Source organism: Rhipicephalus microplus, chromosome 8 (assembly GCF_043290135.1).
Source record: "Rhipicephalus microplus isolate Deutch F79 chromosome 8, USDA_Rmic, whole genome shotgun sequence".
Taxonomy (NCBI): Eukaryota; Metazoa; Arthropoda; class Arachnida; order Ixodida; family Ixodidae; genus Rhipicephalus; species Rhipicephalus microplus.
In genome coordinates, this window is record NC_134707.1 from 97572645 (window position 1) to 97596174 (window position 23530).

Here is a 23530-nt window from a genome sequence, read left to right on the forward strand (position 1 = left end):
GGGCTACACATATATACACAGGAATATCTCGTTTATAGCGCACGATCTATTCGATCTTTACAGTGACTGCCTTCTTCTTGAACTTCTCCCACATCATACAGAAGAAGGCATATATTTTATTTTGAATATTTATTCTCATCCTAGAAATGGCCTCACTGCTGTTTTTGAAGCAATTGATAGAGCCATCCAAATAGCAAATTCTGTTCTTATATATGTAACAGGTGACTTTATTGCCCCGCACGTAGATTGGGGGTACGGGAGAAACACTCGAAAGGGCGCCAGCCTTTTTCAATACAATCAGCGAAACAGGTACACTGTAGTCACTGACTGCATGCTACCAACACGACTTGGCAACAGTGTGAGCAGAGATACCAACCCAGACCTTACTTTCACTTAAAACGTGCGATAAGCTAACTGGACACACAGTGGAGTCAACCTCGGCAGTGACCATTACATCCTAACAATGACACTGTCTCATGCCAATTTTCGTCCACAGTTTCATTAAAAACCTATTGTTGACTGGAACGAATTTCGCGAAATCCGAGACTGAAACCCGAAAAAAGAAATTCAAGACAACAAAGACTGGGCGTCTCAGCTTAAACGGGATGTAGCTCTTAGCGAAAAAGTAGCCCCAGCAGCACATATTCGCAATCCAGTAGACAGCAGGCTACTCCACCTATGGGAGGCCAATCAGAGCTTGGAGAAACGATGGCTCAAGCAAAAATATAAACGCAAACTAAAACGCAAAATGGCACAAACACTCTAGTTTGTAACTGGACACGCGTCCGAACTTTCATCGCAGCAATGGAACCAGATATGTAACCGACTCGACGGCACTCAACATATGAAGAACTCTTGGTCCCTGCTTCACCATATGTTAGACCCATGCTCCTCGCGATCTGAAAGTAATAAGCAAATTAGGAAAGTCTTGGTTGAAGTAGAAAAACAACGGCAAGACGTTAAAACTGCTCCTAAAACTTCCTATATCCCTAGCCCAAGGCGAGAATCATTACCTACCTACAATGGAGCTCCCAATCTAGACTTCGATGCACCGATTGCAGAGGCGGAAGTTTGGCCTGCACTAAGCAAACTTCGCACCTCATCCGCTTCAGGACTCGATGGAATTACTAGCAAGACACTACGAAAGTTAGACTCTAAGTAAGTGGCTGCTTTTACCGATTATAAAAATCAACAATGGGAGAAGGGCACCCTGCCCCAGGATTTTAAATCAGCTAAGGTGACTTTCATACCCAACCATAATAAGTCGTTAGACCTTAATTATTTTAGACTAATCTCTCTTACCTCAAGTACGGGAAAACTTATATAGCATGTAATTGTCAATCGTGTTAATGGCACATAAAACAAAAAAATTGCCCGCAGCTTCCCTCGGGGGAACACTGAGGAGGATGCGGACCATATAATTGGTTAACGGGGTGTTAAAGTGCGACTTACTTGGGTCGATGGCTAAATTGGTTAACGTGGTTGTGAAATGGGGTGTTAAATTGCGACTTACTTGGGTCGATGGCTAAATTGGTTAACGTGGTTGTAGGAGGGGGTGTTAAATGAGTGAACACGTACACACGTATGCGAAAGGGCGGCGCTGGTCGAAGGGACGTCGATCATTGTGTTTGTGGATTCGTTGGAATTCATTTCACCGCGACCTTGGACGTCGACGCGCCGTACAAACCAACCGACGAGGGGCAACTAAGCGAGCGAGCGCCGACCTTGAGTATATATACAGCACGACGGCGCATGCACTGTCAGCTGTTGAATGTTCTCGAAGCACGACGCCACATGCGCGTCCACTGGAGAATCAGGAGAATTGTAGATGTCGAACGCGGTGTGTAGAGGAGGAAGGGTGCACAGATGGTGGAGGAGTGAAGCGCGTGCGGTGTGTAGAGGAGGAAGGGATGCACAGATGGTGGAAGAGTGGGCGACGGCGCGACGGCGCATGCGCGCGCGTCAGCTGTCGAATGTTCGAGAAGCGGTGCGGACGGCGCGGACGGCGCACAACAAGGCGCGAGGACAAGATGCTCCGCATCTAAAAACTCTTTCCCTACATCATGTACGGCTTCGAAGCGGCAATCTCCGCTCAGGATGTCATGCTGCAGCGTAAGGAGCACGTGCTAAATCCTACTTTTCCACATATCAACAGAGCCATCCTTGCATTGGACCTGACTAGGGCTTTCGATAATGTTTCTCATTCCTCGATTTTACTATCTCTTAGCGAACTAAACGTAGGCTCTCGCCCGCACAGGTATGTCACTGCCTTTCTCAGCAACAGGTCCGTCCACCTACAATTAAGAACTTTCAAAACCGATTCCTTCACGCTAGGTAGCAAGGAAACGCCCCAGGTATCGGCATTGTCCCCGTTTCTCTTCAACGTTAATTTAATACCGCTGGCGTGGGAACTTGCGAAACTTTCTTTCATCAATCACTCCTTATACGCGGATGTCATCACCATCTGGGTCAATGACGATAACCATGGAGAAATCAAATCGAAGCTTCAGTTGGCCGCTGACATTGTTGTCAAACACGCCAACAGTATTGGTCTCACCTGCTCGGTGGCTAAATCAGAACTCCTAATAATTTACTTTAAATAGCAATATATACACGTCACATTCAAGTCATGCTTGATAACACCCCTAATCGCAGGGTCAACAAAATCAAAATTTTATGCCTTAATATTTCCCACATTGGTTCGAACGCTGACACCATAAAGTTATTCTGCATTTCAGTTCATATTACAGCTTCCCTCATTAGGCGCAAATCATATAGTCATCGTGGCATGAGGGAAGCACACACACGCCGCCTAATTCAGGCCGTTGGCTTATGCAGAATTACCTTTTCCATCCCATACCTCTATCTCTCACCCACGGAGGCCGAGCAACTTAACAGGCTCATTCGCTCTGCCTATAAAACTGCACTCCATCTCCCTAAATCAACAGCCACGAATAATTTACTTCAACTTGTGGTGCACAACACTCTGGGAGAGCTTGTAGATGCGCATCTCTTCAGCCAATATCAAAGACTATCCCTCAGAGAAACAGGACATGTGCTCCTGTGCCGACATAGAACCAACGTTTCTGGTCACACCACGGCCACGCACGCAGTTCTCGTCACTGTTAGCAGCAATCTATTAATCCCGCCACTCCCCAAGAATACTCACCCAGAACATCATCGGGCGTGACGGGAAGCTCGAGCCAAGTCTCTTCAGAAGCGCTTCCTTCCTAATTCTCCCGCAGTCTATGTACACGCTGCAGAATTTGCTGATTATCAAGCTTTCGCGACAGCCGTTGTAGACCGATTTACAAAACTGGTCGCTAGGGCGTCCCTTCCAAATTCAACAGAATCCCTGGAAGCAGAGGAGGTGGCAACAGATTTAGCCCTTGTTCACTCCTCCGCTTAGTATATTATTTTCCGGTTCAAAAACTGCCATTTATAATTGCGTCACTTTCCGAATTCATTCTTAAGCTGCTAAAATTCTTGAATAATCTGCTCCGCCTGATCGCCTCATCACCCTCCTCTGGGTCCCTGCGCACTGTGGACACCCAGGCAACACGGCCGCTCACACCCAACCCGAGCACTCGCCAACCGGGCTCACAGCCACCTGCCTTCGCTTCGAGGTGCCAGGAATCGACTCCTCAGCTATCAAGATATCACGCCATTTTACCGAAATTCCCGCCTAACGTATCCCCCACCACATAAATCTCTTCCCAGAAGTGACCAGGCTTTGTGACGCAGACTTCAAATGGCCACAGTGACGACTCCTTTCCTTCTCTCCCTTTTTACACATGGCGAAACCTCGCCTCATTGACACTTATGTCCTAGCACCAGAACCGACTTCCAGCACATATTTCTGAATTGTCCGAATGAACCCAAGCCCCCGTGGCAAGGGTCAGAACACCAGGAGCAATCAGAGGCTGCTCTGCGCAGCTTGCAACTGGGGTACTGGGATTACAGCTCCGGACAGGGAGCTCGACCAGAAGGGTCACCGAAGCACAGCAGTGTCCGGCCACCTAGAGCGGCCCGAGGGCCCGTCGTCAGCCTGCTTTCACTTCCCCTGCCACCCCCCCCCCTCAAATTATTCCTTCGTGAAACAATAAAGCTGCTTACCTACCTCCCTAGCAAGGTTTAACGAGGGCTGGGCCGCGATGCCATGAATATACAAAACTAGTATATGACCATGAAGTAGAGGCGCTGAAAAGTGGGAAGTAGACACGAAGCGCAGACCGTAAGAAATGGTGCTGTTACCACCTGTATGCTGAATATATGATGAAAATGACGGACTGGCGCACAGATGGATGAATGGACGAACGAATGAATGAATTGATAGATGAACGCACAGATGAACGCATGGACGGATGACGCATGAATGGTCGCACGGTTGGACTCATGGACACACGGAAGCAAGAATGAATGAATGAACGGACAACGCTTCGCCTCACTCTTCATCATGCACACCATGGATATGCTGTGATTCCTAAATGCTAAGCCTTTCTTATCAAAATTCGGCGGCTTTGAGCGTATCTATCTATCTATCTATCTATCTATCTATCTATCTATCTATCTATCTATCTATCTATCTATCTATCTATCTATCTATCTATCCGCCCACGACATTTAGCTCTCCTGGTCTATTCGATACCCAACTCGGTATGGCATTACATCACTGTATGAAGAACATGTTTGAGCAGTCATCTTATGAAAATTATGAGATGTATGTCATGAATGTCGTGATTTACAATTCATGGTCTTGCAGCCCTTGCGGTGTTTTGTTCACATGGCATGTTGCAAAACTGGTATGGTATGGCATGATTGCATGGCGAACACAAGGAACAGACCCTAACATGAAAGTCATGACATGTGTGTCATGTGAAAACATGATTACATGCCACGGTCATGACGCACTTGCGGTTGTTTCGTTAGCGTCAGATATACTAAGTTTGGTATTGGGGTGCGTGAATGGATGACGAAGTTATGTGACTGGTGCAAACGTTATAATCCTGAGATGCGTGTCATGTAACAACACGACTACATGCCATGCTCATGATGCGCTCGTTGCCATTTCGCCTGCTTCTCATGAACCAAATTCGGTTTTAAGGTACGTGATTGGATCACGAAAGTGTGTGACTGGCGCGAACATGATAATCATGAGATGCGTGTCATGTAACAACATGACTACATGCTACACTCGTGAAGCGCTCGCGGCCGTTTCGCTAGCTTCACATGTAGCTAACTCTGTATTTCGTGACGGCTCAAAGGACGACTTGGGTAAATGACAGATCCAAACATAACCATGACATGTGTGTCATGTAATAACATGGCTACATGCCACACTGATGATGCTCTCGCGGCCGTCTCGCTAGCTTTCCATGTGCCAAATGTGGTATTACGGGACGCCAATGAATGACAAAGATATGTGATTGGTGCAAACATGATAATCACGAGATGCGTGTCATGTGATAACATAACTACATGCCACAGTCAAGGCGTCAATACATTTCGACTTGACGTGGTGCGCGTGCTCGCCGGCGTTGTCACGCCAGGCGCCAGTCCTGCCATATGTTCGCAGGCGTGCGCCGCGCTGCGTTGCTGTGACGCATGCGCCTTTCAGCTCGTCCGGAGTCCCTCCATCACGAAAAGAGGGAGACGCAGTGTTGTCTGGGTAACGCATCGGCGCGAAATGCAGCACGTCGCATTTCGCCCGGTTGCCGTCGGACCGCGATAACGGACGCTGGCTGCGCCTGGCGTAAGACTATAGAGTGCTCCCGTTTCGCTAACGTAGCGTCGCTGTGCCCAGCGTACGCCCGCGTCAACGCTACATTGGAGTATATTGGGCCCTTTGTTTTGCGTTCGCGGCCATTTCGCTAGCTCCACATATAACAAATTGGGTGTTACGTGACGTCAATGAATGAAGAATGATATTACTGGTGCAAAGTTGATAATCCTGACACGCATGCCATGCAAAAAACACGACAACATACCACTTTCATGGCGTGCTCGCGGCCGTTTTGCTAGCTCCACATATACTATATTTGGTATGACGTGACGTGAATAGATGATGAGGGGAAACGACATATCCAAACATGATAGTCGTGACTTGGAACTTATGTACGGCATCATTTAGCTCCACGTCGTAATGTTGTGCTGATTTTAAAGTGACATATCAACTTTTCTCATTCGTGCTTTGCATATCATCACTTCCCACTGTAACTGTGATCTGCCTATTTTTTTTGTTGAAGCGTCGCGTGATCGCGATAATGTTATAAGAAACACAAGAAATGCCATCACAACAACGTCCGCAAGATAATATTTGAGTTACGCGTCTAAAACACCCAGGAGACACCAGCATACGGGACAGCGAAGGGACTTTTCGTTGGCTTCAAAAGCGTTCGTCTGGGAGAGCGGGGATGCGTCTTCCAGCCTTTTTAACGGATGTCAGTGAAGCCTATGGCCATTCAATTGAATATGCCATGTGTTTTCTACATTTTAGTGGAATTGCAGACAGACGGAATAAGTGCGAGCTTCAGGGGCGAAGCTCCTCTTTGTCTAACCTTGTCATGCGCCACGCGTAATCAAGAAAAGAGACGAGGAAAAAAAGAAGGCAGTATCTCTCGATCTGTATAATAGAGGTTATGTTCTGGTACGATAGACGGCTCTGTTTATAGAAGTGCATGCAAACTGCAATTGAGTCAGGATACTATAAATGGCGCTGTATCGCTACTCTTTGAATAGTGCTGCGTGGTCTGTGTGGAGAAGGAGTGCCTCTCTCAGTGTCCTGGATAGTCGCTGTACGAGGTGGATCGTTGATGAAGCATGGGCGAAGCCAAGTGGCGGTCGCGTTTAAGACGCTTGCGCTGAGCTTTCTTCACTCATGTCTCGTCGGTGCTACCCGCGCGCCTTCTGCATTCTCGAACGCGTCGGGCACGGAGACACCCGCACGATTGGATGGACGAACGAACGCTTCGCCCCACTTATCTTCATTCACATACGCAAACGATTCCTCATACCGCCCCTTCCTAAAAACATGCATCCAAAATATCGTTGGATAGAGATTGTCCTTTGACCTTCCACGATATAAGAAATCACTACCACCTACAGCACACTATATGCCTCCCCCCCCCTTACATCATGGAGCTTCGCGCTACCATGAAATACTATGGTGCCAGTTTCAAACCCGTACAATTCCTACCCCATCTTTTCGCCATCTTATGCACCTTGCGATATACCCCTCCGCTTTGTGCATTTTCTGTCAAAAAAGAGCTAAGCTAGACCATATCATGTGGGGGTGTACTCGAAACCCACCACCTAATTATCTACACAATAATAGTAAGGAGCAGTGGAAGGCTGCTATATGCAGCTCGGCACCCGAAGTCCAGGATCAGATCTTGGATTGGGCCAAGAGGGTAGCGGAGACCTACGCCGGGGAGGCTCCTCTGACACTCCACCACCACACCTTTCCCTCTTGGGATAAATAAAGTTTTAAGGACGAAGCTCTTTCTAGCGGCAACCGTTCGTCCCGCGTAGTATGTAACCATTCTTACGCTTTGACCTGCAAACACTATGACCTCCAAGGTGGTGCCGGTGAGAGATTCTATCTGTGCGTTGTTGAACAACAAAAAATAGTGCTCAATGTACATGCCAATAGCTGATAATGGAGTATGAGACACAGGAGCATTCGGCTTTTAGTTAACGTGCACGCTGCGATCTCCACTAGCAGCCATTGCATGTACATTGAGCTCTATCTGCCAGGAAAAGGTTGCTACGTTATACTCGCTGGGCGTAACCTCCTTGGTTTTAGAAAAGTTTAGCGAGTGTTGGGCCGCAGTGCCATGAATACAGTCAACTAGTATATACCATGAACTCGAGGTGGTTAAAGGTGGCAAGTAGATCCGAAGCGCAAGCTGTTAGAAAGTGTGCGTGTGCCACCTCTTCATTCAGTCCTTGGAATGTCCGCTGGATGGCGGTGTTTCTATATGGGGAATATATGATGAAAAGATGCGAGATGGTGGTACTTGGAGTGTTGAATAGATGGACGAACGCACACAAAGACAGATGCATGAATGGACGCATGAACGGACGCAGGGGTAGATGCATTGACGAACGCAGGAACGGACGCACGCACGGACGGGCGGATGGACGCATGGACCGTCGCACAGAGGGAAGGAAGCAAGAACGAATGGACGGACGAATGCTTTGCCCCACTCTCCATCATTCACTCCGTGAATATGCTGCCAATTTTTTTCTCCTCCTCTTCTTCATTCATTCCCCGAATATGCTTGTTTGTTTTAACTTTTACTGCAAATCACAGCGAGCCACCCGACTAATCTGTTTCTGTTTCCAATGCGTTAGTATTCCCATTATTTTGGCATCGTTCAGACGCCATCGGCGTTCCAGCGCTCACAACATTTTTTAACTCCTGCGTGAAAGGGAGACGCAGTACTGGCACGGTGCCTGAATACCGGACAGCGCACAAAGTGAGGCATAAAACTGTTTTAAAAACTGCCGCTTTTGCCCCGAAGGGAATCGCGAGGAACTTCGAATGCATTTCTCTCGCCGAGATTACATGTCGAAACGATTTCGATGGCGTAAATTATTGACAAAATGAAGAATTGTACCGTAACCAGTTATTTACCCATTTATCAGCCAGCTATGGTCTAAAAGTGAGGCGCGCATTTCGAGGGGACGGTGACGTCAACGCGCAGTGGCGATGTCACCTACTAGGCGCCACGCCAACATCTGCGGAGCGCGGCGCATTGTACGGAGGCTAGTCAAAGTAGGCGACTCTGGAAGCAACTGAGTCAGGTAAACTGAAGCCTGCGAGACTGGCTTACCGGTGTTCCAGGAGTGGTTGCAAGCGCGCGTCTGGCCAGCCAGGCTACAGCGAAGCGGCCGTCCCGGTGACTGTCGTGATAGGAGAACCACGCTCTAGCACCACTACCTCGAGGCGACAGGGTGGCACGTTGAACCATCTAGACGACATGGCGGCACGTCAGACCATCTCGTCGTGTGAGTGTTGTCTGAAATAGGTTCGCTGTGTCAAGGCCGCGGGAACCGTGTACTGGAGGCTATAGAAGCAAAGGAAAATTTTTTCCGCAAGGAATCTTTGGATCCCTTATATTATTGTAAATATTTCATATACTCGTGTCCATGTCGTATAAACGTGCGGTCGTTGCTTACGTCACATCTCTCGTCGTTTGAGCATCTGTGCCCACGCGAAGCTGTCACAATTGGCGAGCCTTGCCAGGTCCGGCCCTTACCATCTTTCAACCTAGAGCAGGTCACGCACAATACGCGTGTTAACGTATTGAAGAGGAGGTCGGATGGTTTTTGTGCAATTTAGGGCAAATGTTACGAGAAGACCTCGAAAACGAACGCAAGGGGATTGATTTCAAGCTGCAGTACAAATGCAAAATTTACGACTATGAGTGCCTAAGACGGGAAGGTGAGAAGCTACTCTCACAAATACACACGGCTATCTTAGACATACGAAAAGGTGCAAGACGTAAAGCAGCGCGTAAGGAGGCTAATGAGGTGGGTGGTATAGAAGCTCACCAATAAGAGACATATATCACTGAATAGGGTAAAATTTTGAAGTCACACGCGGAAACGTGACTGATAAAGAACTTGACGTTGTTAATCCAGATACACAGTCTGCAACTACAGGTGTTAATCAGGCATGTCACGAAAACACAGGTCGCAGTGGTAGAGAGCAACTTGGTCTTTGCCTTCCTCAGCTAGGACCTGTTCGTCAAACTAAGAGTGTTGCAAACATATCTCAGTTGGTGACTCCAGAACTACCAAGTGGTTGTGGTAGCAGGAGTGATGTGGAGGATTGCGCAGCCAGTAACCATGGTACTGTTGACCTGCCGGAAGCTTGGGTCCTCCGCGAAAGCATGCCAGCAGGAGGCATGCTAGGCCCAAGCAAGGCAACTATCTTGGCAACTGAAATGATTGTTCAAAACCTCAAAATAAAGAAAGTTCCTGTCAACATTCCTCAAATACAGCCGCAAGCGCAAAGGTCGGGCAAAAAAGACCTGAACCCCCAAAGCAATAGCGCAGTTAGGAACGCCATGAGCCTAATGTATGGCTAATGGTAACACTCTAGAACATATGTGCATGAACCCAGATAAAGCTTGCCGCATTGTGGGGGCCACCCAACCGGACACTCAGGTGCAGACTTCATGGTTGAGTACTGGGTGTTAAATCAGCAGCTTCGACAAGGCTCAGCGTTAGCCAGAAGCTAGCAGAAAAGAAGAGCGCTGGTTCACCGCGAGCACTTGGAAGAAAAAAAATCAGCCTATAAACCTGGTGCACTGATACCAATCTGGCCTGTGCTCCCATTCTATGTGTAGATATGTCGTGCTCACTAGCGAATCTTAGGGGGCGTGACATGTCATAAGACAACAGAATGAGTTGCATCGCTTTCCGTTTTGGGATAGATTCACGTGAAATCTGTGCATGACATGTTCCTTCGTGAAACATAGAGAAACTAGTCAATGTAACATCGGAACTATTGCTGCAATGAGTGTGCTTCCATTCTGGTAAATCTATGAGTGTATGAGTGTCGGTGAAGCACTTGGAAATTTCAGCCTCCCAGATTGATGCAATCTCCAAATTATGAGTTTGAACGTCAAATCGGCAACGGACTTCCAACCACATGAGCGTCAGCAACCAAAGTGTCAAGCCAACACCACTTCTACATCTTCTGGCATCGTCAAGTTACACGCTCTGTGGGCTAGTTCAACAGCAGCAGCCAAAGTGCGTGCGACTTTCTGAAACAGGGGGAAGAATGTAAGGACTGTGATAAGTGAGCCATGGGGGCAAAACCCTGAGCGCCCAATTAAAACGAAAAAGGGCAAAGAAAGAAGACTGGTATAGAGATTGATTGATTGATTGATTGATTGATTGATTGATATGTGGGGTTTAACGTCCCAAAACCACTATATGATTATGAGAGACGCCGTAGTGGGACTGGTATAGAGAGCGTGCTCAGCCGGCTTCGAAGGTTGTCGGGGCTTTGGACACCGTGTCCTGGGCACTCGCCCCGGTCGAGCATGACCTGGACGCCGACAAGTCGTCAGGACGCGGGCACCGACGTAAGCTCGAGCCAGCAAGCTACACGAGAAGGCGTGTTCCCATCATGAACGCTACCGCGACGGGCTCAACGCCACGTTGCTTGGTGCTACGGCCACTGCAACGACGGTGTGCGGAATTATGGTCTTGAAAACTTGGCAGGAGGATGAAGTGCGTTGGGTGTTAAGACGTATATCAACATCTCACGTGGGCAGCAGTTTCTTTGTAGACCCTCTTTAATCTCGCATCGTTCTGACGTTCTTTTGTGTGATATAGTCCTAGTCCTATATAATTATTGTCTTTGTATTCACCAGGCTATCTTGAGTGCGTCCGTTGACCTGGGCCCATTACCCTTGCTCACCACAACAGGCTAGTCAAACAGCTGCTGCGCATTGACAAATTATAAAAGTGGTTGGGTGATAGACGTCCGGGAGCCCCATCGCCGGCAACTCTAGGCAGGCTCAGCTCCCCAGCCTCAACTGATCGATTTAGCCAGTGGCCCAAAGACCAGCCTCCCCCGAGAAAAGGGTTAAATTAAGCATGTTTCACTGGCTGGGGCTTTGGGCAGCTCCCCAAGCAGCATAAAAGATGCAATGTAGTTGGAAAAAAGCGGCGTAAAATAAGTGCACCAGAGAGAGACCGTTCACCACGAGCATGAGACAATATAAAAACTGCTTGGCGTCTTTTAAGATGTAATTGACGTGCGGTTGAGGAGTGCTGCACCTTTTTTCGACAAATGCCCTGATGAATCGTACTTTCACATTTCACATGACGTGTTTCTAGGCGTAATGGTCCAACAGCTCAATATACGCCTGGCTGGAGCAATGCACAAGTTATATTGCCAAACGCCAAAGCAAAATGGTGCCGGTGCGTCTACTCGAAGTAGAAACCAGCAAATAAGCAGTCGTTACGTGCAAGAATAAAACCGTAGCAAGTGCTTTTTGAAGCAAAGCAAAAAAAAAGCTAGTTTTACTCTGCCTTGTACCCTACATGGCTAAACATCTTGTGGAGAGTTGGGAAAGAGGATAAGAAAAAGAGCAGAAGTAGAGAGATGTGTAGACAGAGCATTCGCCGCACAACAATGCAAAAAGACGAGAGATGAGGGAAGAAGGATAGGGACACGATTGAAGAGTGCGAAGACGGGGCACCACTTGACGTGTGCTGTACGCATCGTCAGGAGATGGTGAACGGTGCGCTGATCCAGAAGAGCTACCCTGGCCTCAAAAATTGCGGAAACGTGACTGTTCAGCATGAAATCCATCAAGCACTTCTATTAGAACCCATACACGAAGGTCCTTATAAATGGGACACAAACGTACGTTTGTTATTTCAAATTTTGCCAACGCATGTTTACTTCACCAACGCCTCCTTTGTTTGACTTGACGTGCCTGCAGAAAGCGTTTGTGGCCCTCAATGGCGGCAACGTGCTTTCCGGTTCTATGAGAGAAAGAGAAAATACCTAAAAAAGAGAGGATACCATTCTGCTTCCGTTTCGCACTCTTTTGGCACTGTGAAAAATGATCCAGAAGCTATTTGTGTTCCAGCGCTGATACATCCCATATATCCTCTCACATGACGGGGTGACGCCACAGCTTGGTAGTAAAGCTAGTAGCATGCCAACGCGTGACTTGAAAGGGGCGATTCACTGGAACCTACGTAAAGAATAATTTGTGAATCCGTGCACATCACGCGAATGAGCTGATGGTACCTGTCCTGAAGTCTAAATGCATGCAAAACATTTAGTAAGTAGTCAATTTCTATGAAATCAAAAGCATTTTCCTGATTTAAGGAAGCCAACAGCTATTGGGCAAATCAGGCAGTAGTGTAGTGAATGATTTTGCGCATTAATCAAGTATGAATGTCTATGTCTGGGCCCGGAACGGAACCAACCGAGCGCGAAGCGAATAATGATGTTAGAGACTGGCCGAATCGGTGCACCGAGATGTTCGCTAATAGCTTGTAACCTACTATAAGCAGGGTATTAGGGCCCAATCTTCTGTTCGCGTGGACAAGAAGTCTTTCTGGAGAAGTAGTGTAATACCACCTCTATAGAAAGAGAGTGGAAGGGTAAGATATCAGAAACACCTATAAATGACGCGTTACACACAAACGGACCTATGTTATAGCAGACGTGTATATAAAACTCAGCACGAAGTCCTTATAACCAAATCATGCTACTAACACGACGTTAATTATGGTTGCCGATTAATGCGTCAGTACGCTAACACCTTGGTAACTAGCCCTTACTAATATGATGATGTTTAGGATTGGCCTAATGAGTATTTTGGTAATTAGTCTCATACTGATGATGACCTTGCTAATTGCGCCCGAGATAATTGTCTTTTACTTGAAACCTTGTGAATGATTTGAAGACAATTCAGTGTAATAGTCATTAAGCTTTTGTCAATTGGTATAATGATTGATATGTGGTGTTTACCGTGATAAAGTATCATATGATTATGCGAGACGCCGTAGTGGAGGGCTCCAGAAATGTTGACCACCTTGCGTTCGATAATATGCACACAAATCTGACAACACGGGCCTACAGCGTTTTCGCCTTCAATGAAATTGCAGCTGCCGCAGCCGGCATTCAATCCCGCTTCCTTCGGGTCTGCAGCCGAGTACCTTACCCACTAGGCCACCGGGGCTGGGCAATTAGTGTAATAAAAATAAAGACAGAGTTGATGTGATCTTCACTTTAAAGCTGGTCGAGCATATCAGTAGACAACCGACTTAAAAAGCTAAAAGAAGCTAGGTTATTACAAGCTCACGTATGGCTCCAGCCTGGTCAAGTAGTGCAAGCTGATCAGATTATTTTATACGCATAAAAGCTGCCGCTTACCGTTTGCCGCATCAATTTCTTGGCAGTTGAACAGGCACTATGAAAGTCACGAGTTGAACTGGTGCCTTCTCAGAATCAACTATATAGCTTATTTCCGAATAGACGCGTCAATCAGTTTTATTGACAGACGCCCGCGGGGAAGATCGGCTACGCGCGCTACGTTTGCTTTTGCTGAGGAGCAGTACTGAAGCCTAGCGGCACAATAATCTATCAGCTTTATCGCGCAGACTGAGCACACACCCCAGTAGAACAGAAAGTGGTATTACGCCGTGGCTACAATGTCTCGCATTCAATTTCATGGCGATCAGGACGTATCCACTCAGGACGTAGCCGCCGCGATCAGGACGTAGCCGCCGTGATGTGAGCGCCCCTGGCGACCACCTGTCTTAATATTCACCTGCAATATTTTATAGAAGTGAAATGAACAGCACGAGAATGCTGCATGTGCACCCTTGCTGCCTTCTAGTGTGGAAATTTTCATGCACCGGGTGGAACGAAAACTTCTGCCCGAAAGAGCACAAACGCCCCATGAACACGCCTGTTGGAGGCACGTACTGAGTTGGAAAAAAGATGCCCCGACAATCGCGCTAACATTGCTGCACTGTTAAAATATTCACTGAGTGGCTTCGCTGACGTGTTCACACGCCATGTTTTTTTTATAACTGCTGCGAAAGTCCAACATGCATTTCCTACGCCACGTGCGTTCTAGTAGAGAATTTTATCAACGCTGCTTACACGCACTCCGCACTGTTCTCATTCATGGCCACCGTAGGGTAAGCTTCGGAAAAACTCGTCTGCACCGAGCCCCGCCGCGGTGGTCTAGTGGCTAAGGTATTCGGCTGCTGACCCGCAGGTCGCGGGTTCAAATCCCGGCTGCGGCAGCTGCATTTCCGGTGGAAGCTGAAATGTTGTAGGCCCGTGTGCTCAGATTTGGGTGCACGTTAAATAACCCCAGGTGGTCAAAATTTCCGGAGCCCCCCACTACGGCGTCTCTCATAATCAAATGGTGGTTTTGGAACGTTAAACCCCACGAACCAATCAATCAATCAATCGTCGGCCCCGAGAAGCTCGCGTCATCTTGCATAGCACCTCTCGTGTCATTTCACCATTTCATAGAACTCTATGATACAAGTGCTGCCCGGCACTTCTTTGGACGTCGGCAAAGCTCAACGAATACAGTTCTGTAGGCCGACAGCATAGGTAGGTCGCCGCTGTGCTAACAAATCCAGTGTCTGACGATGTCTTTGACTAAAAAAATTCACAATTAAACTTATGCGCATCATTTCCTGTGCTCGTGTAACAGATTGTACTAATTAGACAAGCCTTACGCATCCTCATCCTTTTTGTGAGTATCACTAGAGAGGGCAGGTAGCATCGCCAAAGAGTACCGGACCAACTAACAGTTCTTAGGGTTGTTCTCGGGGTCCTAGGCTGCTGGTCGCTGCCAGTAGTTATGGAATGAACTGGAGCCAAAATACTTTTGTGAAGTTGCAGGACGGTACAGTACCTAGCGCTTCCCTCTAATAAAAGAATGCGTTTCAGTGCAGCGCTTTTTTAATAGATCGCAGACACCATCACGGCACAACTAACATTTGGACTGACGCAAGCGTTCGGATTCACTAAGGCGAACATGGTCTTCTTTTCTCCTCTGCCCAGTGTCTTCTGCATTTCATAACAGCGTGGATCTTCATTGCAGAATATAAGTTAGTTTCACAGTAAGCCAACTTTAAGTCCGCTAGATTATTGAAGTGATTGATGTTTGATAGCCATGCGATATAAACCCTCAGTTCTTACATTCTTCCAATGTCGTAACAAAGCGCCATGAAAGAGAGGTTTTCATAAGTGCACAATATTGGCATCAGATTTAGGGCATTAAATGTCGAACCTAATTCCAATATCTAGTTGAGGACAGTAGCTATGTCTTCATGCATCAGGGCACTGGCAGATCTAGGCAAAAAAAGAGGAAATAAACGGCTAGCGGTGTCTCCACGTTCATCTGCTTGTATTTTTGTGATAAGGCAAGCACCATGACATGCCTCTGCTCTAACTTTAGGAACCCAGAGATCTTCTTGGAGCCCCTTGCTGATTGGCTTTTGTGCAAATCATAAAAAATGTCCCTGCAATTTGTTTTATTCGGGTGGCTTACTGAAGCATTGTCAGCTTGAGAAGCCAAGGATAGCCAATGTTCATTGTTTCACAAGTTGGTGTAGCAATCAATATGACATAGCTCTTAAGTTACTACGGCGTCTCTCATAATCATGTTATTGATTTGGGTCGTTGACAACGCATATCAATCATCATCCTGAGTTACTCAATATATTTATATTCTGGAAATACATGCATTCATCATACACAAGATATTGAAAGAATACCTGGGATACTATTTAGTATAGATGTCTTCGATACTATACTGAATTGTGTGGTAGTCAAAGACATGTAGCCTTTCTGTGTGATAAAGAATGCTAAGCATACTTCGCAAGTTAATCTCTCTACGCATCTACTCAAGATTTCCTGATAATATGTTTGACTGATTCGTCGTATTGAACAACTTTCAGAAACTGCAATTATACTTTGTGTTGAGTCCCGGTTACTCAGACATAGGCCCAGAGTAAAGAACACCAACCGGTTGAAATTTTATCAGCCTTCCACAACAGCATACCCTATAAAAATTTGAAAGCGACTCCACTGTAATTTCTGGTTCCTTGGGCCAAAGACTTGTCTCTGGTGCACTCATGATATTAAGCGCTGCAAAAAGTAAATAAAATTAGTGCAATATACCCATACATTATGCGTTTTTTAACCTAATACATGCCTGTTTGAGTTCATCTCCGCAAATTTCGAAAATAACTGATGAGGTATTGCTTCGGTCATTTAAAGGTTATCATGAACGCCATTATATATACAATAATAGACACTAAGGAATTTGTATGACAACAAAACGACACACATTTAGCTTGAAGCATCCTGAGTTTCTGGCTGCTTTTTTATGGATGCATGCGTATTTTAAGAGGCTGGGCCACTCCCTACTTACGTGAATACTTCCCGTGAAAACTTTAGCAGGTATACCACATATATACATACCATTTCTCATCGGCTTTAGAAGATTGCGAAGGATATTGGAGTAATGTCACATTGTATTATTTTTCATAGTTCATGCTTACAAACCCTATGTATTTGCACCTCACTACGCGGGGGATTCCTGGAGTAGCGTGCATTAAAGCAATAAGGACAAAGATGAATCCGACGGCACGAACCTTGTCTCAGGTATTGGTGTTCAAGTCTTCTCAGAAGTGGTAAGTATTTTTAACTACAGTTTCGTTAAACTGATTATATGCCTCGCAATTACATCATTGAACTTCAGTTACAAATATTTTCAGTGGAAACACTTCCAGAGCGCTCAAACCTTCAACACATTTCTGTGTTTATTGTGATAAGCGTTGCACTGCTGAGGTATATGTGACTATGAACGAAAAAAATGAGTGCTCTTGCAGCCCGAAATTCATTTCATTATCTAACGTGGTTGCTTGGGCGAGTTGGTACGAAATAATGCACATAAAAAACAGCGCCAATAACGAGGGACAAGAAAAGCAGGAGAGAGAGAGCGGCACTGACTTACATTAGGATTTATTTGCTGGAACCATGCAATATATATTTGAGCAGTATCTAATAAAAAGAGAAAAGACAAATCAAACAAAACAGAATTCACCAACAACCTAGTAATCATAGTGATAACGCGCCATGAACATCAAGTGTGCCAACGTTCTGAAAAAAATTTATTTCTCTTTGTGATAGAGCAATTGAAGGGCTGCTGACACACGCAATGCGCAGCCTTTCTATTTCTGCAGCTTCATTAATTTCGGGTATCATCTGGTCCTGATTACGCCTCCTTTTGCGAACTCTCCTTTTGAGCAGGGCCGCACCACATTTGTAGGGTGCAGTGTGTAATGCTAGCTACATTGTTCAAATACTGTCTATCCTTTAACCCAACGTGTATATGGCTGGGTTGCGATGTCGGTCCGGGTTAACTTAAGTTCAGTAGAGACAACTGGCAATCATAAATGAATATTTTCATTTGTTCACTGATGATAATTTTTACATTATTGCTAATATTTTTATTACAATCATATATGAGAACTTTTTCCTCATTCCTCAAAATTTCTCTGAAATTATAAGGTACCCCTCTTTATAACCCTTTCAGACGCTATGTACACACTCGTGTGCACCACTCGTTCTCGTTATTTGCATCTAGTAGAGGCTAAGAAAGAGCAAGATATAACGTACATTAGAGGAATGCTCCTCCATAATTAATTTGTCTTCATTTAACCTCAATTTGCAGTGTACTAATAAATATGATCACTTTTCTGAAGGCACTACCACGTTTGAGGAGTCGTGCAATGTGCCGCTTCCGGCAAGCATTGTGAAAAGAAGAAATTTTCTTGCTCACAATTGGCATAATGAAAAATGAATTTGCACTACATATCTAGCCTCACATTAGATTCTATTTACGCCAAAAGCAAGCATCAATTACTTCGGAATAAATTGATATTTAATTGCTTCCTAATTAAAAGGAGTTATATTGACACACATACATTCCACAACTATCTCGTTTTTTTGCAATGCAATATTGAGTACCTTGAAGTAACGTTATAATGATTTGACACATTTACAGACACCTCTTAAAAGTTGGCGTCTGAAAGGGTTAGTCCAAAAACACACATTTCGTAATAACGTAAACAGATTCCTCAGATAACATAACTAAATGATTTGCCATGCGGGCCGGCATCTTCCGGAATAGATTAAAGCGCGAATGGACAACACTAAAAAAGAAAAGACGAGGACACGAGTGTTCACTGCCAACCAGTTTTATCTGATAAAAAATACATGAGAATATAAAGATCGGTACCACGAAGGCGCACCGGCACCCACATTAAGTGAGAAAAATGAGAAAGCTTATCCTAAATTGTGCTCGATCAATTGTAACTCACTCACTCACAAAAGTGCCAAGGTTTGGATAACACATGAGTTGTGTATGGGCTGTAGTATGTGCCATATTTAACTAACAATTCGGTGTGTCAACTAAAGTGCATGTGAGCATGGCCCTAACTCATAAATGATCGGTGCACGTTCCCTATCGCGCAAGGAATGGGAAATGTTTGTAAGGTGAGAAGAAATGTTGTTAAACCCCAAGAAGGGAAATTGAAAGAGGAAAACGACAGGATAGAGTGCGCCACCGCATCATCAATAAAGGTTTTCTTTCACACTATGTACGTCAAGCAAGCTGCGTGTTTTGGACTCGCTCGCTGGATTCCATGCCGACCGGTTGTACTCCCGCGACCTCTGACGAAAGCGCCACTCTGGCGGACAGGCTCGCCCTTCGCCATCGCCTGACGCCGGCAAGAGCTCCCGCTGAGTGGTGCCCCGTCCTCGGATCTTTCGACCGTGTCCGCATCTTTCCTATTTCTTCTTTACTTCTTTATGTCACTGTCGCTGGCCTCATCTCTATCGCTATTCTTTTTCTATTTCTATTCCTTCTAATCTCTCCTTACCCCCATTCCTCAATAGCCACTGTTGAGGTGTCGCGCTGTGAGCAGACAGTTACGGGGCTCACTTTTATCTTCGTTTCTTTCCTTTAAGAATCACTTACTGGGTCACCAACGCACGCTTTTTGTGAACGACAGCATCACCGGAAGGGCGATTAATTACGCCACCATCATGTGAAAAAAATCACATTCACTGGAAATGCGCACTATGTGTCAGCTCTGCTGCTTATCGGTTCAAAGCGTGCTGGGTTTGTTGTACCAACCAAACACTGTTATTCTCCAGCCAACTGGAAGTTCAAATGCGTGTTATACTTTCGCACGAGGGAACTATTTTTTACCGGGTGCTATTGGTTCATCAATTAGTAATTGTTGGCCATTTCGGTATGCGGTAAACAGCACCTCATGTTTCTAAATGAAATATCTGCCGAGTTCCTGCACAGCACTGTAATTAAATTGTACCATTTGTGCAGTTATATAAGTAAACCTTATCTACCAGTTTACATGCATCTACAGAAAGGCGCTTTCTAACAAAATGTGATCACTACCGCATCTGCATGAAACACTGTGTGTGAATCAAAATGCATGTGATATACAGCACATACGTTAAACTATCCTGGTAAAATTTATTCCTGCCCTGTTTCCTGTGAGCGTTTTGGACCTGTACCCATGGGATTAAATCATCCCATATCCTTGTGAAATAAATCCTGGAGGAGAGTATATGCTCTTAACGAGGTGAAGTCTGGCACCACCACATGAAGGAACAGTTATATACCAATAGCATGCCTCTCGCATTGATATGGCAGACACCTCTACATGCGACTACTGCGGAGCTGAAAAGACCATTGAACACGTCCTGTGCAGCTGCGCTTGCTACGACACACAGCGATGCCAGCTCCGAATGGTTTTGTATCAACTTGACTCCAGACCATTTTGGGTGCAGAAGATTCCAGGACCTTGGGCATCTGCCTCAGTTGCGCAGAAAGCGACTAAAGCACTTCTACTTTGCTTAAAGTAAACAAACCTGAGCGACCACCTGTAGACTGTGTGTGCTCCCCCGAGTGTGCTCGTGATTGTGTGTACGTTCTTATCTTTCTACAACCTCTTTTATCCACTTCATTCCTTCCCCAGTGCAGGGTAGCAAACCAGATGTGCGTCTGGTTAACCTCCCTGCTTTTCTTTGCATCTTTATCTCTCTCTGACAGGGTCTGAGAAGGGGCATGCGAGTAGGTCAGCAATCTCTTCACTTCTTCACTTCTCTTTATTAACTTAAAGACCCCGGTTAGGCGGTATTACACAACGGGTGGGTTAGCAAATGTGGGTTGTAGAGAGTGATCTTCACAACGAACAATATGCAGTTATGTTGTCCGCAAAAGGTGATGTACGCGTGATGGATGCAATGTCACAGGGGAGGTCATTTCATTACGCTGCTGCGCGAAAATATACTGATGCGGCAAAGACATTAGTGGAAGCACGTGTGAGTGTGAATGATGAAGGATGGGTAGTGCGGCGAGAAATGCGCGATGACGGGATGATGGGAGGAGCTTGATTGAAGGAACTGTAAATAGTTTGCGAATTAAACAAAGACTGACAACGAGGCGACGCACACAAACATCAGTAACATCAGTTTCACTTTTTAGGGATGATATACTTCTATCATATTAGTCTGAAAATGAATGAGTCTGGTGGTATGATTTTGTACAGAATCTAGGTGGGTAATAAGGTATGCCTGGTGTACGCTCTAGATGCGCTGCATATTGTAGTTTTGATCGGATGAGAAATTTGTACGCGAGAAGTACTATGTCTAGGGGTGCGTAACACAAACGATGCTTTAGATAACTGAGGCACCTGTTCGCGGGTGATATAAGGTTGTTGATATGTGCGTTCCAGGAAAGGTTAGATGATAAGGTGACACCTAGGTATTTATATGATTCAACATGTTCAACAGTGGAATTAGAGTTTAAATAGGAGGATTATAAAAGGTGACGCTGCCGAATACTGGAAACGACTTTGCATTTAGTGGGATTAAGCTTCATGGGCCAAACATTACACCACTCTTGCACAAGATTAAGGTCCTGATTGAGGGCAGTTTGATCAGCAATGTTAAAATTGTGCGGTAGATGACACAGTTGTAAACAAATGAACTAATATTAGACGATAAATGGATGGTAGGTTGTTAATATATATTCGTAAGAGGAGGGGTGAGAGTCTTATCTGCTGAAAAAAACAGGGGTATAATGCCGGTAGGCGCATTATTTATGCATTATGGGATGCGAAGCAGCTCTTTGACTCACGCGTGTAACGCCGTACTTATGTGCGTCCGTGCAAACACGCCACAACGCGTCCACCTCGCCGGAGTAGTGGGAGCAGCGCTATGGAAGGCACGTCGCCGCTACGCATGAACGTAACGCTCCTCTCACATGCTTCCTTCACAGGAGCACGCTGACGCCACTCTTTTACTCACCCGCAGCATGCTCGTTGCAGCGCCCACAGCTTCCGGCTGCTCAGCCCACTCGCAAAACATTTCTCTTTCGCTTCACCTCCTCCCCCACCCGCAACGTTCGACCACAGGTCTAGTTGAAACACTCTTTCGACTTGTTTATCTGCGATAAATTTTACACAAAACCCAATCCACCACTGCGTCTCTGCGTTTCAAACAAACGTTTACTCGAGTAAACGCTGCACTAAGCTTCGTTTCAAACCGTTCTTCTACCACCCGCATCGACGCCCGTTTGAACGGGGCCAACGCCTTGCGCCCCACTGCTGCTTCGCATCCCATCAGAATTCCCTTTGGGGATATGGTTCATAGTTTTCTTTTTTGTTTCTTCTTTCCAGGAGCTATGATTATGAGTATGTGGATTACACACCAATATGGAAAAATAACAAGAAAGTTAGAGGGTTCACGTCTTTTAATAAGAGTAAGCAATCTAAATTTGTTACATTTTCGATTCCAAACATACAGCAAAACAGCTTCTCAGTTTGGGGCATTCTGTGCAGCTAGGTATTGAGATTGTATTCACTATTCTAGCTTTTATGATATGTGGCAGTATACCGGGTGTTCAAAATTAAGCTTTATGATTTTTTTAAAATTAGGCGCTCAAAGGCACGTGAGAACCACTTGTGCAAATAAGTTAAGCGGCCAGGGGGACAGAAAGTTAGATGATAATTATCGCTGTCAGCAGCCCAATTAACTAAAATTTAATAATTAACTTTTTACTGGCTGCGGTAAGTTGGCATGTTTATATTGAAAAAATGTAGGCAGTGGTGTTTGTACACAGTTTCAGTTGGAAGATTTTTTCTAGCACGCCTGTGTTCCGAGATATCCGGCTCCAAAGTTTAATTGTCTTTCGCACGATTACGCATGCAAGAGGGTGAGGGTCCGCGCAAAGCTCCTCCCTAAAGTGACGCATCTGTTGCGTGTGGTGTTTAGTGTGTGAAGAGGGTGGAAGCGTAGGCATAGGTGATAGCAATTACCCTTGCCCTCTTCGGCCGGCGAAATCAAAATGTGACAGCGCGGTGCGCCATGAGCCTTACGCATGATCCTGATGAACGCGATAACAGGAGACCATTTTTCGCGACGTTTTTTCGTGACTTTAGATCACACTGAGACATCTTCTTGTGAACGCGTTAGCAGGACCGTCCTGCACTAGGGTGCCTCCGGTTAGAGCACAGCGTCTCTGCATTGAAGGTCTACCAAGGAAATCCACGTGGAGTCCTTTCGAGCTAATATGGCTGCTTCTGGCGTGAGGTATTCTACCAAAGTAAAAGTAGACGTGGTGCTTGCAATGGCTGAAATGAATGGCAACGCTTCGTTAGCAATGGAGCTTTACGCGTCTCGCCACCCACACCGTCCCCTTCCAACAAGGCCCACTTTCACAAACCTGTTTCGACGCTTCTGCACAACAGGCTCTGTCCACCTTCCGAGACGGACCAGGAAGGCAATCGTCGATGAAGACTTTGAAATCGACGTTGTCGCGTGCGTAACCTCGATGCCAGAGCTCAGCATCCGACAGATTGCCGATCAGTGCGGTCGCAGCATCGGAACAGTCACAAATGTTTTAAGAAAGCACAA

At 45.9% G+C, this 23530-nt stretch overlaps 1 protein-coding gene across 5 annotated transcripts in view; it reads left to right on the plus strand.

Annotated features, from left to right (window-relative positions):
* Nucleotides 1-23530, plus strand: part of LOC142769285 (uncharacterized) — a 37105-nt gene that overhangs the window by 7343 nt on the left and 6232 nt on the right. For all 5 annotated transcript variants that reach the window (XM_075872399.1, XM_075872400.1, XM_075872401.1 and 2 more), the window contains 2 exons: nucleotides 17072-17214; nucleotides 22294-22376. In XM_075872399.1, the coding sequence (XP_075728514.1) occupies nucleotides 17072-17214; nucleotides 22294-22376 (226 nt within the window). The remainder of the gene's footprint in view (nucleotides 1-17071; nucleotides 17215-22293; nucleotides 22377-23530) is intronic.